The following is a 14,581-nucleotide window of genomic DNA, read 5'->3' as shown; positions in this document are numbered from 1 at the left end:
ATCAGTTGTGCTGCTGTCATCAACACCTTTTTTTATAGATGTTCGAGACTGTGACTGGCTGGATGTGCTTTCTACATCCTCTGACATGAGAGCTGGCTCGGAGCTCGTCTGCCTGGCTGTGTGTTTCCTGGACACAGCTGCTTTTTATATCCCTGCTTCTGTCTCCTTTAACCCCAGACGGCCTCGGCAGATGGCCGCTCAAACTGAACCTGGTTCTGCTGAAGGTTTCTTCCTGTTAAAAGGAAGTTTTCCTCTCCACTGTCGCTACAAGCATGCTTAGTGTGAGGGATTGCCTTTGAGTCGATGAGTAAATTTAATCAACAGCTTTTCCTTAGATAGAAAACTTTAAATCAATCAGTCTGTATGATCTGGTGAACTGTAAAGTGCCTTGAGATGACGTGTTGTGAATTGGTGCTATAGAAATAAACTGAATTGAATTGATAATGGGAGATATTTTCACAAACTATTGCGATAATTAAAACAAAGATCTGTTTTAGTCAAATGTGTCAACAATCAAGAATGAAGCATCAGTAAAGATAATGTATTTCATTTATTTATCATTAGATTATGACTGTTTTGTTCTTCCTGATAACATGCAGCAATGCTCAGAAAAAGATAAATAGATAAATAAAAATGTAAATCCCTTTATTATCACACCATGGGGAAATTCACCATCTGCATTTAACACATCCCCTTGGGGAGCAGTGGGCTGCCATTGTGTGGCGCTCAGGGAGCAGTGTGGGGTTAAGGGTTTTGCTCAGAGTCCAGGCTGTGGGGATTGAACCGGGTACTTGCAACCCTCACAGAGCACAAGTGCACTGCTTTAACCACTAGGCCATCAGTCCCCTTAAAAAGATGAATAAGTCCAAATCATAACCAGCAGTTTCACTGCAAAAGCTGATCTAAAATAAGTAAATATATCTTAAAATGCTTGTATTTGCCCTTAATTGGAGCAGGTAAATAAGAGGATTTGCCAAAGGAGTTACTAAATATATACCCTTGGACTAAGTTAATGAGATATTATGCACTTAAGATAATAGTCTTTATTTCCTGTTCTGAATGTAATTCATCTCATTCCATTGGCATCATCTGCTCAAAAGAATTAAAATTGTCAGATTTTAACAAAAAATGACAAGAAAAAAAATTATCAGTTTTCTGACTTAAATTGAGCAGATAAAATTTAATTTTGTTCATAGTGCTTGGAAACCTTACGTGTAAATAATGTTGTAAGATACTATAGATGTTTTTTAGTCATAAAATTGCGTTTTAAGACAAATAAAGGCCCTTATAATTAAAAAAATGCACATTTTATTTGATTTTAATTAAACAAAATATTTTTTGTTGATGAAATCCGTCTATTTTTTTTATTTATTAGATATACATTTTAACTCTAGTTTAATACTGAGCATTCAGAAACTAACCCGACAAGAATTTAAAAATAGTCTAAAATCTTAGCCTAAAATTAAATCTGGTGAAATATTCAGAAAACTTATGGAGCCCGTCAACTAGTTGGGTGTTTAAAAGAGCTGAAGTCAAACTTTTCGCAGCTTAATGTCAGTAAACAGGTGTTATAAACCGTTTTCCTACCTGCTGACTCTGACACTGCTGCTGCTAGCGGCTGTCATTTTATTATAAAGCACATTAAACATTAAAACTCCTGTTCCCTCCTCAGCCTTTGCTCTGTATTCATACCTGAAATGAAGTGGGAACTACGTCCACCACCAGCTGCGGTGCTTCGGTAACCAGCCCGCTCGGTTCACAGCTGCTATCCAGCGGTGCTTGTTGTCTGCGTTCCGTGGGAAACAGTAGAAAGAGAGATTGGTTCCTGGGGTCCGACGGTTCTTACAGCCTGCCGCCCCACATGTGTGAACCATAGTAAGGCCACGGAGGAGCGTGGAGGCGCCTGCCGCTGCCTGTTGGTTGTTTAGACTCCCAAAATGGTGACCGACCGGAGGATGCGTAGTAAAATAAAAGAAATAAATAAAAAAGCCCAGAAAACTACAGTTCCGTTATCGACGTACGCAAGCCTCGATCTGATTGGATAACCTGGAGGCAACGTTACAGCAACTTGATCTCGTGCACACAAACTGTCATTATGGAAATGCTCATATATATATATATATATATATATATATATATATATATATATATATATATATATATTTACTGTATAATCCTTCTTTTTTCTAGACACCGCCAAAAGAAATGTCTTTTTTAATAAACTAATGATTCCACATTCACAGCTGAGCATTTTCTAAATTAAAATTCATATGTAATGTCTTTTTTTACCCTAATCTCTTAATATTTATCTTTCTTGAAGTGCTGAACCAATGGAAAAGCCTTAACCCTTTATAGGGCACTCAGTGAAATAGTTTGAAAATCTAAATTTCAAGCCAATAGTGTTATTGGAATCCCTGACAAGACCTTATTGACTTTGTAACATTCAAAATATATGGATATTGTGATGGCAAAAATTATTGTCAATGTAATAACAAGAAAGGCCAACTTTCCCGATTATATTAAGAAAAATAACAAAAGTGCTTCTATAAGAAATTCACTGAGAGTTAAAGAAACACATTTTTTGGTACAACATAACCTTAGAGGCATTAATGCTGATACTGGCACTAAAATTTTTAGTTTAGAAAACTTAACAATTGTTAACTAGGCTTATTAACTTTTTAATTAGCTTTTTACCTTTTTTTCTTGACTAGTTAACTTTTTTCCCCCCCCAACTTCATTTACAGTAGGTAATATATCATTCAAGGGCTCATCTAATTGGTCAAATGCCAAAATAAGATGTACAGCCACGTAGCAGTATCTTGTGCTTCTAGACCTCACTGAGAGACGGGAAGACTCCATTTGTAAGGGGTATGCAAGTGATCATAAACGCTTACTTGCCCTATAAAGGGTTAAAGACAGCACTGAATTAGCTATGTAATCCGCCAAGATGTAGTAGACTGTAGTATAATCAGTCTTTGAAATCAAGAGATGGACATTTATGAAAAATCCTCTTTTTAAAAGTATAGATTTAGTCAAAGTGGGTTGAAACTAACAGCCAACATCAATTTCAGTTCAAAACCCAGGCCTTAACCTCTTTACTAAGTGTACGTCTGGACTTGGCCACTGTAAAATTTGATTTTCTTTTCTGCGTATCTGGAGAAAGTTATATAAATAGAGCTTTACTTTTAACAAAGCTAATAAAAAAGGTACATTTCCAGAGGAAAGAATGGCACTCACTGTATATAAAATATTTTCCAAGTCACTTTGTCATCAATATTGTCCTTTATTTTCCTTCAACGACCGCATATATAGAATATTCCAATCTGGTAATATTAATCCAACTTCTCAGTCATATTTTGTTCTATAAGAACGAAGATTTGCTGGTTATGGAATTATTAAAGCAAACTTGTTGCACTCAGCTTATTTAGAGGTATCATATTTATGTGAACTGAACACAATATTATCTTTCAGTTTAAATTTTTTTTTTTTTCAAAATTATCGATTTTAAAGGGAATTAAATTAAACTAATCGTTGTAGATGCTCATGGATGTAGGTATATTTATATAAATAAATAAATAATTGCACATCAAAAACACATGAATGACTCATTTATATGTAGGACGATGTTATGATTTTATTATTTAGGACTTTATTAACCATTAAAAAATAAAGGTGATATACATTTCTCTCAAACAGAACAGAAAGCTACAACAGATGTCATCTCTGACAGTGTGGGACTCCTCCAAATGATTTCATACTCTCAGCATTAAAGTCAGTATTTCCATTTAGCAGTGGTCAGTTTTCATCTTCAGCTGACCGGTTAGACGTCGTTTACTTTTCTGTTATTAGTTTGTATACTTTAGCCTCCAGAGCTGCGTCCACTCGCTGTAGCCTCCTGAGTTCTTGTAGACACAGGATGTATATGGTGGCCTTGGTTTCCACACTGATGATTGAAATCAAATCCTCCAATGTAAATTCCTCTTTTATTCCTGTAGGGGGCGTCAAAGACAAAGAAGTGATGAAAGGGCGGCTTACCTACAACAACTCTTTCAAACTAAACTAACAAGTTGGGGTCCATTTCACGAAGCAGGATCACTGAAAACTAAAAGTTTTCTAAACCTGAAAAAAGAAACTGACTTTTCCTGTTCTCAAAGAGAGTTTTTTTTAACCTGTTTCAGTCACCATAGTAACATCCTCCCCAGATCTAACCTGGTCAGGAGCAGGTTTTTTCTGTCTCTGCTCTCCTTACAGCTAATCACGTTTATTTTATTTACTCTGATTTTTGTCGTAGTTTTAGTGCATTAAAAAAAATACATTTAAAAGGTCCGTTAGAAACATTAGCTTTAAAAAAACATTGCATGTCCTTTTGACGAGTATGGAGGACCAGCTCTACCATATTTAAAATTAAACACATAAATAAATAAATGCTTAATAAATAAATAAGCATATAATTAATTGCCCCCAAAAATACAATAAACAAATAAACGTAGGTAGAAATTAAATTATACAGTAAAAAAAAAATGTATATATCTCTTTTAATTGGCTTCATTATTTATTCGCCTTTGTAATAATTACCTTATTTATTTATTGTGTGTTATAAACTTCAACTTTATTAATTACTTATTTTTTTCAGTGCTTATTTGTGTGCATGTTATAATATTTTTATCTGTTTTATTCTTCTTTTGTATTTTTTTTACCCCATTTATTTCTTCAATGCTACTTATTTCTGCCTGTGGTTTTTACATTTGTGTCTGCATTTCTGCTTCATTATGCAAATGAGGAGGGGCTGTCTGTGTCTTAGAGCAGTGGTCCCCAACCACCGGGCCACAGACCGGTACCGGTCCGTCGGTCATTTGGTACCGGGCCGCACAGAAAAAAATAAAATAAATAAATATATATATATACATACAATTTATTGACGATCAGAGTCTGAGTGATGTTTTATTTTGAAAAATATAAAAAATTGCGGTATTCTCTCCCAGTTACGTCAGTGCATCTGTGCCTCTTGACACAGGTTAATTCAGTTCAAGACTCATCCTATCTATAATATCCTATCTTTGTAAAACAAAGCTACGGAGCAGACTGGACATCAAAACACACTTCCTGTGTCATTGTCTCCGATTACGCCTAGATGGGACCGGCTTGTTTTATTTTTTGCTGTTTGTATTCGATTTTATGCCAGTCGTATCATTTTACTTGATTGTATACTCGGCCGGTCCGTGAAAATATTGTCTGACATATAGCGGTCCGTGGTGCAAAAAAGGTTGGGGACCGCTGTCTTAGAGGGTCAACTTCATAGACGAGGATCTTATTAAAGAATGATCGGCAATTTTTTTTTATAGGGAGATGATACTACTACTCAGTTGACAGGGGATAAGATTGTTTTTGGTTTGCTTAATATGAGCGAGATGCGGATCATTTTATTTTTATTTACTTATATTTACAGTACATGAAGAACTACTGAATTTGTTTTAAGATTACGCATATATAGTTTCATTAATTTCGCGGGGAAAAAGGAATTACTTTAGGGTTAGGATTAGGATTCACTCGATAACAGCCTGATGAGCCTACTGGCACAATCTGAAGGCCTTCTATGGGACTGATAGCTGCTTATAACGGCCATTTACTGGGATAACATCCAAAGCGCGGCTGCAGACAGATACGTAGTATTTACTTAGTAAAAGAAGACTGAATCAAACTGAAGAACCCGAGGTTCCATCTATTAGAACGTTTTGATTCTGCATCTTCAACTGCTGCCAGATTATTTCACCTAAATAGATACATAGATCTACAACCATTTAAGAAATAATCGTGTAATATTATTGCAGTAAAGACATACTATGGCAAGCTGAATTTGATATGCTTTACTTTTAGTGAAATGTATTCCTGATATCCGAAAAACATTTTTTCCTTTGTCTAAATGACTATTTCAAACAAAATGTAATCCTCCTCATCTAGAACAAACATTCTGGATGTATAGAATTTAATTTCAGATTTCCATATTCCTAAGATCAGCATTTGTATTATTTTAACTATGAATTTTTTTTTCTCAGATATCATAAATACCTGTTCAGTCAAGCTGATAAATGCCAGAACGGCCACTTAAAATGCGTAAATAATTCTAGATATATTAAACTTAATTCTTACGGGTATCATTTATTTATTTATTTTTTTACTTTCTAAAATTCAGCTGCTGCTACAAAAATGTAATTTAGAAAATATATAATTATAGTTCAGTCTAATTAAGTCTATTTGGCACCTCTAGCTGTGTTTATTTCTCCATTCATTTCTAATGGGACTTGCTTTCTTTGCTGACTGTATCATAAGGCTCACCACGGTGTTCTGCTGTGTATCTGTTGATGTTGTTGACGGCTTGGTTCAGGCTGCTGAGAGTCATCTGCCTCAGATAGGGTGACAACTTCTGAAACTCACTCTTTGAAATCAAAGACAAACCCTTTGGTGGCGGAGAACTAGACAAAAACAAGAAAATAAGAAACTCATTCTTTGAAAAAAAAAAAAAAAAAAAACATTGTTAAACATTTTAAAATGTTTAACAATGTTTGTATATTTAATGTTGACACCATTAAACACACAAAGCAATCTAAAAGAAACACTTCTCATAACATATTAAGCTATTGATGTCAGTCTCTGAAGGATGCTAATAGTAGCCTGCTTTGCTATCACCACTCCTGTCTCTACTCCACTAAAAAGGGAAGATGAAAAACAATCAGGGACTCACCTGCAGGCAGCTGCTTAGAGCTGGGGGAACTTTTTGGGGAAATAAAGTTAAACCACCCACGGCTAACTGCTAAAGTTGCTAACGCTAAAGGCACATACGCACAAGTCAAATTCTCGTGCACGTTCTCGTGAGGAAAAAGGGTATAAAAGGTAGAATGAACTCCAATTTTTTCTTTTTTACTAAAAACAATGCTTAATTTTTTATTTTTATTTTTTTCATTGGTTTTCATTCTTATTTAGTTTGACTTCTGATTTTCAATTGTATTTTACCTTAATTATTTTTTTCTGATTTCTTAGCTAGTTTAGTTTTTATTTTTTGAAAATTCTTAGTTTCAGTTTCGCTTTTATTAGTTTTAGATAATTTTGTATTCTTTTATATAATAGGACCTAAAAGTTTAAAAAAAAAGTCCACAATAAGGACAGACTGCAGCAACAGCAGCTCCATACTGCCCTCTGCTGGTGTAAACAGAAAAACAAAAAAAAAAGCGAAAACAGCAACTCAAAACTAGACACGATTAAGACACAAACAAACACTAAAACCTATTCTCTCTTAAAATTCAGTTAGTTTTAATAAGTTTTGTAAGCTCATATCACAGTTTTAGTAAGATGGTGATTTATTTATTTTTTTTGGAAAGTCTAGTTTTCAGTTTTATTTCGGTTGCTGGAATTGTTTTTTAATTCTACTTTTGTTTGTTTTGTTTAACGATAACCTTAATGAAAATGATTAAACATGAATTTTAAAGTCAATTTAAGAAGCACAGCTTATGTAAAATACTAAGGTATGACTCCTTGAAGGAAGAGTTGTTCTTGTTAAACCATAATTTAACTCATTAGCATGATTTTTTTTTCATCCACAATTGATAAATGCCACATATGATAAAAGAAGTAATAATAAGAAGAAAAAAACTAGAGAGAACCTGTATGACAACACGAAGTAAGCAAAAAAACAAACAAAAACAAAACCTCTTAAAAGGAGTACCTGTGTGTTTGTTTCTCTGAGTTGACAGACGAGGTCATAGGCGTTGTGCTGGTATTGTTCATCTCACTATCTGACAAAAGCTACAAAACAAAACAGGTATATTATAAAGGTTCACCTTAACAATGTCACACACTGGGAAAATTATCTAGAAATAATTAAAATGTTCTTAAATTAAGTGTATTTACCCTTAATTTGAGCAGGTAAATGAGATAGTTTGCCAATGACATGAGTATTTTTACTCTTAAAATAAGATAATTAGATAATATGCACTTGAAATAGGACAATGCAATTGTTTTTTCTTATTTCAAATGTCAATTGTCTCTTTCCATTGGCAAAATGTCTCACTTACCTCCTCTATTGAAGAAAAAATGCACTTATTTAAAGAAAAACTGACTTATTTAGATTAAAATTTTTTGCAGTGCAGATGTGGTTTCAGTTCACGAGTATTGATTTAAACAGAGCTTAAGCAGTTTAGAGCCACTTAGAAAACCAGGATGTTAAACTAAGTTTTTCCTGATCCAATCCGATACCTGTGCTGAGCATACGGCCGATATCCAATACGATTCAACCACTGATCGCCATGTTTGTGAAGGCTTTAGCTATGATGTAATCATTGTTTAAAAAAGGCTAAATAAAAAGTAACATAAATGTACTTTATGAACAAATGAGCAGCCAAAGGAAATAAATGACATTTAAAGTCTACTGGATTGGATCTCGATCCAACTAACAGTAAATATCAAAGGAGATATCAGCTCTAGGTTCAGGATCGGTGCATTTCTAAGTCAAATTCTTACTTTAAATATATCCTGTGTATAGGAGCTGATGTCGGGCATTTGGGGGGTGCCGGGTTCCTGGAAGTTGATCCTGACGCGTGGAGTCCCTAAGCTGAACTCCTGGGTGGGTCCATCCAGATCCAGTCTGCTGATGGTTCTGTCCTTTTTCACCAACTCCTTCTCTCCAACCTTCAGCGTTTGATAGTTTGCCTGCAGGTCAACCATAGCAAATTAAACAATGTAAAAAGAGGGTCTTCAACAGGGGGTCTGTGACCCCTAGGGGTCCATTGAGGTATTGCGAGGGGGTCGCCAAATTTTTGGTTGATTAGACTTTCTTTTTTTAATTTCCCTTGAATTTTTTTCCACTAATTGAAATGTCTTTAAATCCACATTAACATGAATCCAACACACTATAGTTAACAGATAAATGGAGGCAGAAGAGACTTTCAGTCATCAATGCCAGTGGCGGTTCTACACCAAATGTACCAAGGGACCAGTAGGGGGCCAGCGTGTTTTCATGGGGGCCCAGAAAAGCATGAAATAAAAAAAAGAACAAGGGATTCAAATATATTAAGATAGCTGCATGAAGTGAAATTTCTATTCAATAAGGTTTTGATTAAACTTACATATCTTATTGGGTCAATTAAAATTCATAATTATGGAATTTTACATATTTTGGAGCTAATTTAAGTTTAAATTACCGTTTTCTATAAAATCTGAATTATAACTCAAGAAGAACAGATAAATTGAGCCATATAAATTAGAGCAACTTGTTTTGAAAAAAACATTTAACAGATGAAAACTGGGATCCTATCTCAATAGCACTGAAGATATCACCTTATCTTTTTTAAATTAGTAAAACAGAATTTGTAGAGAAAAAAAAAGACCCAAGATCCAGAGGACCTATCAGTAACCAGCGCAGATCATCATTAGAACTTCTTTGAGTATAATGTCTTCGCCACAGGGGCCATAACATGATCTACAGGGGGACTGGCCCCCATTGGCCCTTCTCTAGATCCGCCCATGTTCAATGCACACATTCAGTGACACACAGGAGCTCTTTCAAACTGGGCACCATTTCATTCACAACACCTGTCCCATCAACCAGGAATCAGAATCAGAAATACTTTAATAATCTCAGGGGGAAATTACTTTCCTTACATTCCTCCATCTGTAATAGAGTGACTATAGGACCAGTTTGATATAACACTATTTCATACAATATATATGATTAGGGGAGCCCTGCTCCATCTCGCCATCAGTTTGGGGGTCCTTGGCCTGGAAAACGTTGAAGATCCCTGATATAAAACATTTTTGCTGATGCTTTTACTTGCATAGAGATTAGGGCTGAAACAATTAATCGTTAAAATAATCGTAAACTAATTAAGTAATTGATTAATCGGTAACAGGAGTAAGAGACTCTACAATGGGTCTTTAGCTGACAGAGTGACCCACCTCGAGCAGCAATTATACGAAAATAGTAAAAACAAAGTTTATAATAATTTTGTATTTATAATAAAGTTTTCACCTGTCAATATGCTCTATCCAGAACTCCACAAGTTTATTTTCACCTCGTTTAATTTCATAAAAACTCTTCTTTAAGGAACCTTTGGCTATCCAATTATTAATCGATTAAATGAAAAAAATAACTGACAGATTAATCGATTTGTAAAATAATAGTTAGTTGCAGCCCTAATGGAGATTAGAAGATAAAAAAAAGAAGGTGTTTAGTTAAATGAGGGAAATATGACCTGCTATGCACACATGAACAAAACTTTCGGTGCCCCTTTTTTAATGAAAGAAAAACCCACAATGGTCACAGATAGTATTTAAATTTGACAAAAGTAATAATAAATAAAACAGCTCTGAAAATTAATGAATGGGTGTCAGACATTACCTTTGAACCATGCTTCAACAAAATGCGTTTAGAAAACGCATAAAAGAGGCCTGGAAAAAAATAATGGTAACTCCATAATAGAGTGAAAACAACATGACATGATTTTAATAGAAATAAATCTTTCAAGATAATTAATCAAAATAGCTTCTTTGCATAAAAAAGTTGATATTTGACAATTAATAATATTAATTGGTTACATTTTCTATTGAAATCTTTTTCTAGAGTACAGACCCAGATACGATATGTGCTATACCCTTTACAGAACTGCTCTTGTCTGACAGATTAGACCTAATTATTACTTTTTTTTTTCTTTATTTGTCTTTTCCCTGTTCCTCTTTAATACTATTTGCTTGTTAATCTGCGTTTAAGGCAATAAAGTAAAAAAAAAAAAATTATTTTGAAGCTTGGTTGAAAATTAATGTCTGACTTTCATTTGTTCATTTTCATAGATATTCTATTTATTATTCCAATTGTGTGTTTGTCTTTCATCCAGCGAGGGGTACCAACCATTTTGTCCACGTGTGTTTGCTGCTCAGACCTGAAGCTAACCAGCAGTCATTGGAAATCAGCCTTTCAGAAATAAAATCCTGTCCTTTTCTCTAATGAGGCTGGTAGAGTCTTGGACTCAGTGATTTGCTCATTTAACCGAGATGAAAAGCGGTTCACAAAAATGAAAACCCATCCAAAGTGCTTTTCCTCCCACTTCCTGATCTTCCTCCGTTTTCTGCTGATCTGTTACAGAACATCCCAGACTTGTGTCTCACCTCATTTTTTTTTATTTATTTTCTGCTTAAACGTGGTTAGAACTTGGGTCAGGCTCAAAGCAAAGTTTAAAAAAAAGAAAGACGATAATTAACTTAGCGGGAAGAACTTCAGGGTTGTTTGTGTTTTATTACTTTTAGCATCACTCACCATTTCCTCAGATGTTAATTATTCCTCTTTTTATTTTCCTCAGAATTATTGTGTTATAAAATAAACACAAAGTTGATCTTTACAGTCATAGAACATCTACATCAGACCTGGAAACAACTCGTTCATTTCACCTTGACATTACTGCTGCCCTGCTATGGGCACCACCAAATCACAGATGGATATTATTGGCACTATACTGGCTTTATGCTGGTGAAGAGTCATCCAGGTCTTATGCAAGGTGTGTATGCAGTTCAGTGCAGTGAGGAATGCTCTGGTTTTTATATTAGAGAAACCAAACCTCTGCACAGCATGGCTCAACAAAGGAGAGCAACCTCTTCCAGACAAGACTCTGCTGTCCATCTCACCTTAAGGAGGAGGGACATTTGTTTGAGGACCATCACGTTCTCATTTTGGACAAAGAAGGCAGGTGGTTAGAAAGGGGTGTGAAGGAAGCCTTTTACGTTAAAACAAACCTTAAACAGAGGGGGGAGGACTCAGGTTTCACCTCTCAAAAACCTACAACACAGCGATAGAGTTGATTCCTTCCCGTTATCGTCTCAATTCTCATCGCCATGCAGGGATCAAAATATCTCTCCTGGCCAGCCAGGCCAACAACAATCCTACCGACTCCCCGTTACTAAGGGGTGGACCTGTTTTTTGGTTCAATTTGCATGTTTTCTAAGCCTTAACAAGGCTTTGTTGGGCTACTCTATAAAGCCTGGAACTCAACGCTACTCCAGACATTTTGAATTGAGAAAGCTTCCTGAAAACTTGGAAAACAAAGTCCCATGGTTTTTTTTTTTTTACTTTTTTGGAATGAATATACTGGCTTTAATAAAACTAATATAACTACTAAAACTAATATAAAACTAAATACCAGCCATTCCACCAAAACAATTACCTGATATATAAGGCCAGCAGGTTATATGCACCAAACTAATAAATGAATTTGAGTTAAATTAGAATTGGTATCTATGTTTTTAAAGTTTCAGAAACAGATACTTGAACTGCTGTTTTCAATGACCGCTGATGTCGCGAGGGAGAAAGAGAATAACAATAATGTTGTCGGTTATTGGCCAGTTGAGCTGTAATATATCCAAATCATCACCACACCAGATTACAGCTCATTTTAAGGTAATTATAATAAATTCTAACATTTTATTTATTTATTTTACTTTATATTTAATATTACTTTTAGAAATGGTATGAACATTTTATGATGATATTTCTTAGCGACCCCAGAGCTCTACCAGCATGTCAGTTTTCCAGGTCTTACAGTTTGTGAGGAATATCCCAGAACAGACTCCAAGTTGGGCTTCTCTGGCATCTTCATGGCCTCCACATCGCAGAAGGACCCTTCTGCCACATTGTACTCCCAGGAAGACATGTGGCCATTTGGTCCATTGCAAGGAGTTGTTTGAAGTCGGAAAATGTGGCCATCGCCATCACCAGCAGCATCACAAGCGCCGTTGCTTTGCAGGATGATGGGCTCAGCCTCTGTAATCTGAAAAGGCAACAAAACGCTGAGCCGAGGAGAGCCCATCCTCCCTCTGAAGACTAGGCTAGAGTGTTCAACTTACCTTGTTTTTGCTGAACAGCTGGTTCACACATTGGGTTTGAAATGCAGGCAGCTCAGGGGTCGACAGCACGTTTCCATGGTGAGAGAGGGATTCAGGCTCCCCTGCTTTTTTTATCTTGAACCCTGGGGTATAAAGTAGAGGTGGCTCTGGGGACTTCAAATCCTCAACTGAGAAAAGAAATAAATGACATGGAGAAGAGAACAAGATCAGGAAGATTAATTTCTGTGTTCTCTTAGAGTAATGGGTTTTTTGGGCCATATTTATCTGCAGCAGAATGCAGAGAGATGATCTGACCCGATTTAAAAGGTTTTATGCCTTTACAATAAAGACCAAAAAGACACTTGATCAGGATAAAAATAAGGCTGCATACACCAAACGTCCATCCTGATGGTGTTTGGGTTCTTTTTGAGCCTAAATAGAATTACAGCAGCGGGCGCAATGAGCAGACATTAACAGACGTTGCACCATCTGCTGGCGGAATTGCAGAACTATCAGAAAAATAGATGGTGATGACCAAACATTGGGCTGCTGCCATTAACACCTCTGATTATAAATGATAGCGTTAAGCCTAATTTCCAGTGTTTAGTCCCGTTTTTCGCCTAGACTCAGCTTTTACTGTGACTCACTATATGGCCCTTCAGCCCTTTGACATGAAAACTGTCTCAGAGCTTAACTGCTTAACTTTTTCTTTCCTATACAGAGCCACCTATGTAGCTAGTTTAACCGTTAGCTTTCTAACCTAGAAAGGATTTAAAGATCAGTTTCTCCAAATTCCTTTTGTATGTCTGATTCTGTCTCATTGAATTCCAGCAGACCTTGGCAGAAGGTCCTCACCCCAAGCCTGGTTCTGTTGGAGGTTTCTTCCTGTTAAAAAAAAAAAATTCCTCTCCTCTGTCGTGGCATGCATGCTCAGAGTGAGGGATTGCTGCAGTCAGCAGCTGTCTGCTGTCACCACTCGCTCAGCCAGGAGGAGTGAATTCTTTATAGTCAACCATGTGGTTTTCCTTAGAGGCTTTAATCAGACTGGATGATCAAACTGAATCGTCTCTGTAAAGTGCCTCAAGGTGACATGTTTGGAATTAGCGCTATGTAAATAAACTGAATTGAATAGAATATAGCCTGATCGCCCTGCAATGCCTCACATTTAAGCAACAGCTTGCCATGGTTAAAGACCAACACATATTACAGTAATAAAATGAAAACAAAAAATGATCTAAAGCAACTAAATTCTAGTGGAACAGGGACACAGCATCACTGTAAGAAATAATCAATTGATAAATAAATCATTTAATCTACCTATTCCTAATATTGCTTGTACTCAAACTGTAGAGCTTTGCTATCACTGGTACCAGTATTAATAGGGAGGTTTAATCATATCCATCAACTTAGCAGCCAATCTGAACCCATCAGCAGCTTTAGCTTCAGTGAACAGCATCCTGAATGTATTCAGAGCACTATTGGAGTCTTATCCATCTTGGAATCAATTTCTTTTTTTTGTTTTTGCATTTGTGTCACAATGGATCTTTGAATTTGTTTCATTATGTCTACTTCACTGGGAGGTGCTAACTGGCTTAGCGGCATTACCTCCTTATTCACCCCTTGCACACATGCAGAGTATCACACCTCCAGAAAGTGGTGTACCTCTTGTAAATAAAAACGAAGGGTTTTATTTCCAAGCAAAAAAAACAAAACAAAACAAAAC

General features: G+C 35.8%; 2 protein-coding genes across 6 annotated transcripts in view; both read right to left on the bottom strand.

Annotated features, from left to right (window-relative positions):
- The window catches only part of LOC107087349, a 6,432-nt gene extending 4,484 nt beyond the window's left edge, over positions 1-1,948 (bottom strand). For 2 of the 4 annotated variants that reach the window (XM_015378886.1, XM_015378885.1), the window contains exon 1: positions 1,693-1,948. The gene's annotated coding sequence lies outside the window, so the exon portion shown is untranslated. The remainder of the gene's footprint in view (positions 1-1,692) is intronic. The other 2 variants (XM_015378884.1, XM_015378883.1) reach the window with 2 other exon arrangements.
- Positions 1,949-3,624: 1,676 nt separating this feature from the next.
- ska3 (spindle and kinetochore associated complex subunit 3) overlaps positions 3,625-14,581 on the bottom strand; it is a 23,558-nt gene continuing 12,601 nt past the window's right edge. For both annotated transcript variants that reach the window (XM_015378880.1, XM_015378882.1), the window contains exons 6-11: positions 12,880-13,046; positions 12,576-12,803; positions 8,512-8,700; positions 7,718-7,797; positions 6,334-6,470; positions 3,625-3,989 (exon numbers count right to left, since the gene is read on the bottom strand). In XM_015378880.1, coding sequence (XP_015234366.1) covers positions 3,832-3,989; positions 6,334-6,470; positions 7,718-7,797; positions 8,512-8,700; positions 12,576-12,803; positions 12,880-13,046 — 959 coding nt within the window. In that variant the 3' untranslated portion in view covers positions 3,625-3,831. The remainder of the gene's footprint in view (positions 3,990-6,333; positions 6,471-7,717; positions 7,798-8,511; positions 8,701-12,575; positions 12,804-12,879; positions 13,047-14,581) is intronic.

Source organism: Cyprinodon variegatus, unplaced genomic scaffold, assembly GCF_000732505.1.
Source record: "Cyprinodon variegatus isolate N-32 unplaced genomic scaffold, C_variegatus-1.0 Scaffold181, whole genome shotgun sequence".
Taxonomy (NCBI): domain Eukaryota; kingdom Metazoa; phylum Chordata; class Actinopteri; order Cyprinodontiformes; family Cyprinodontidae; genus Cyprinodon; species Cyprinodon variegatus.
This window is presented reverse-complemented; position numbering and strand designations above follow the sequence as displayed.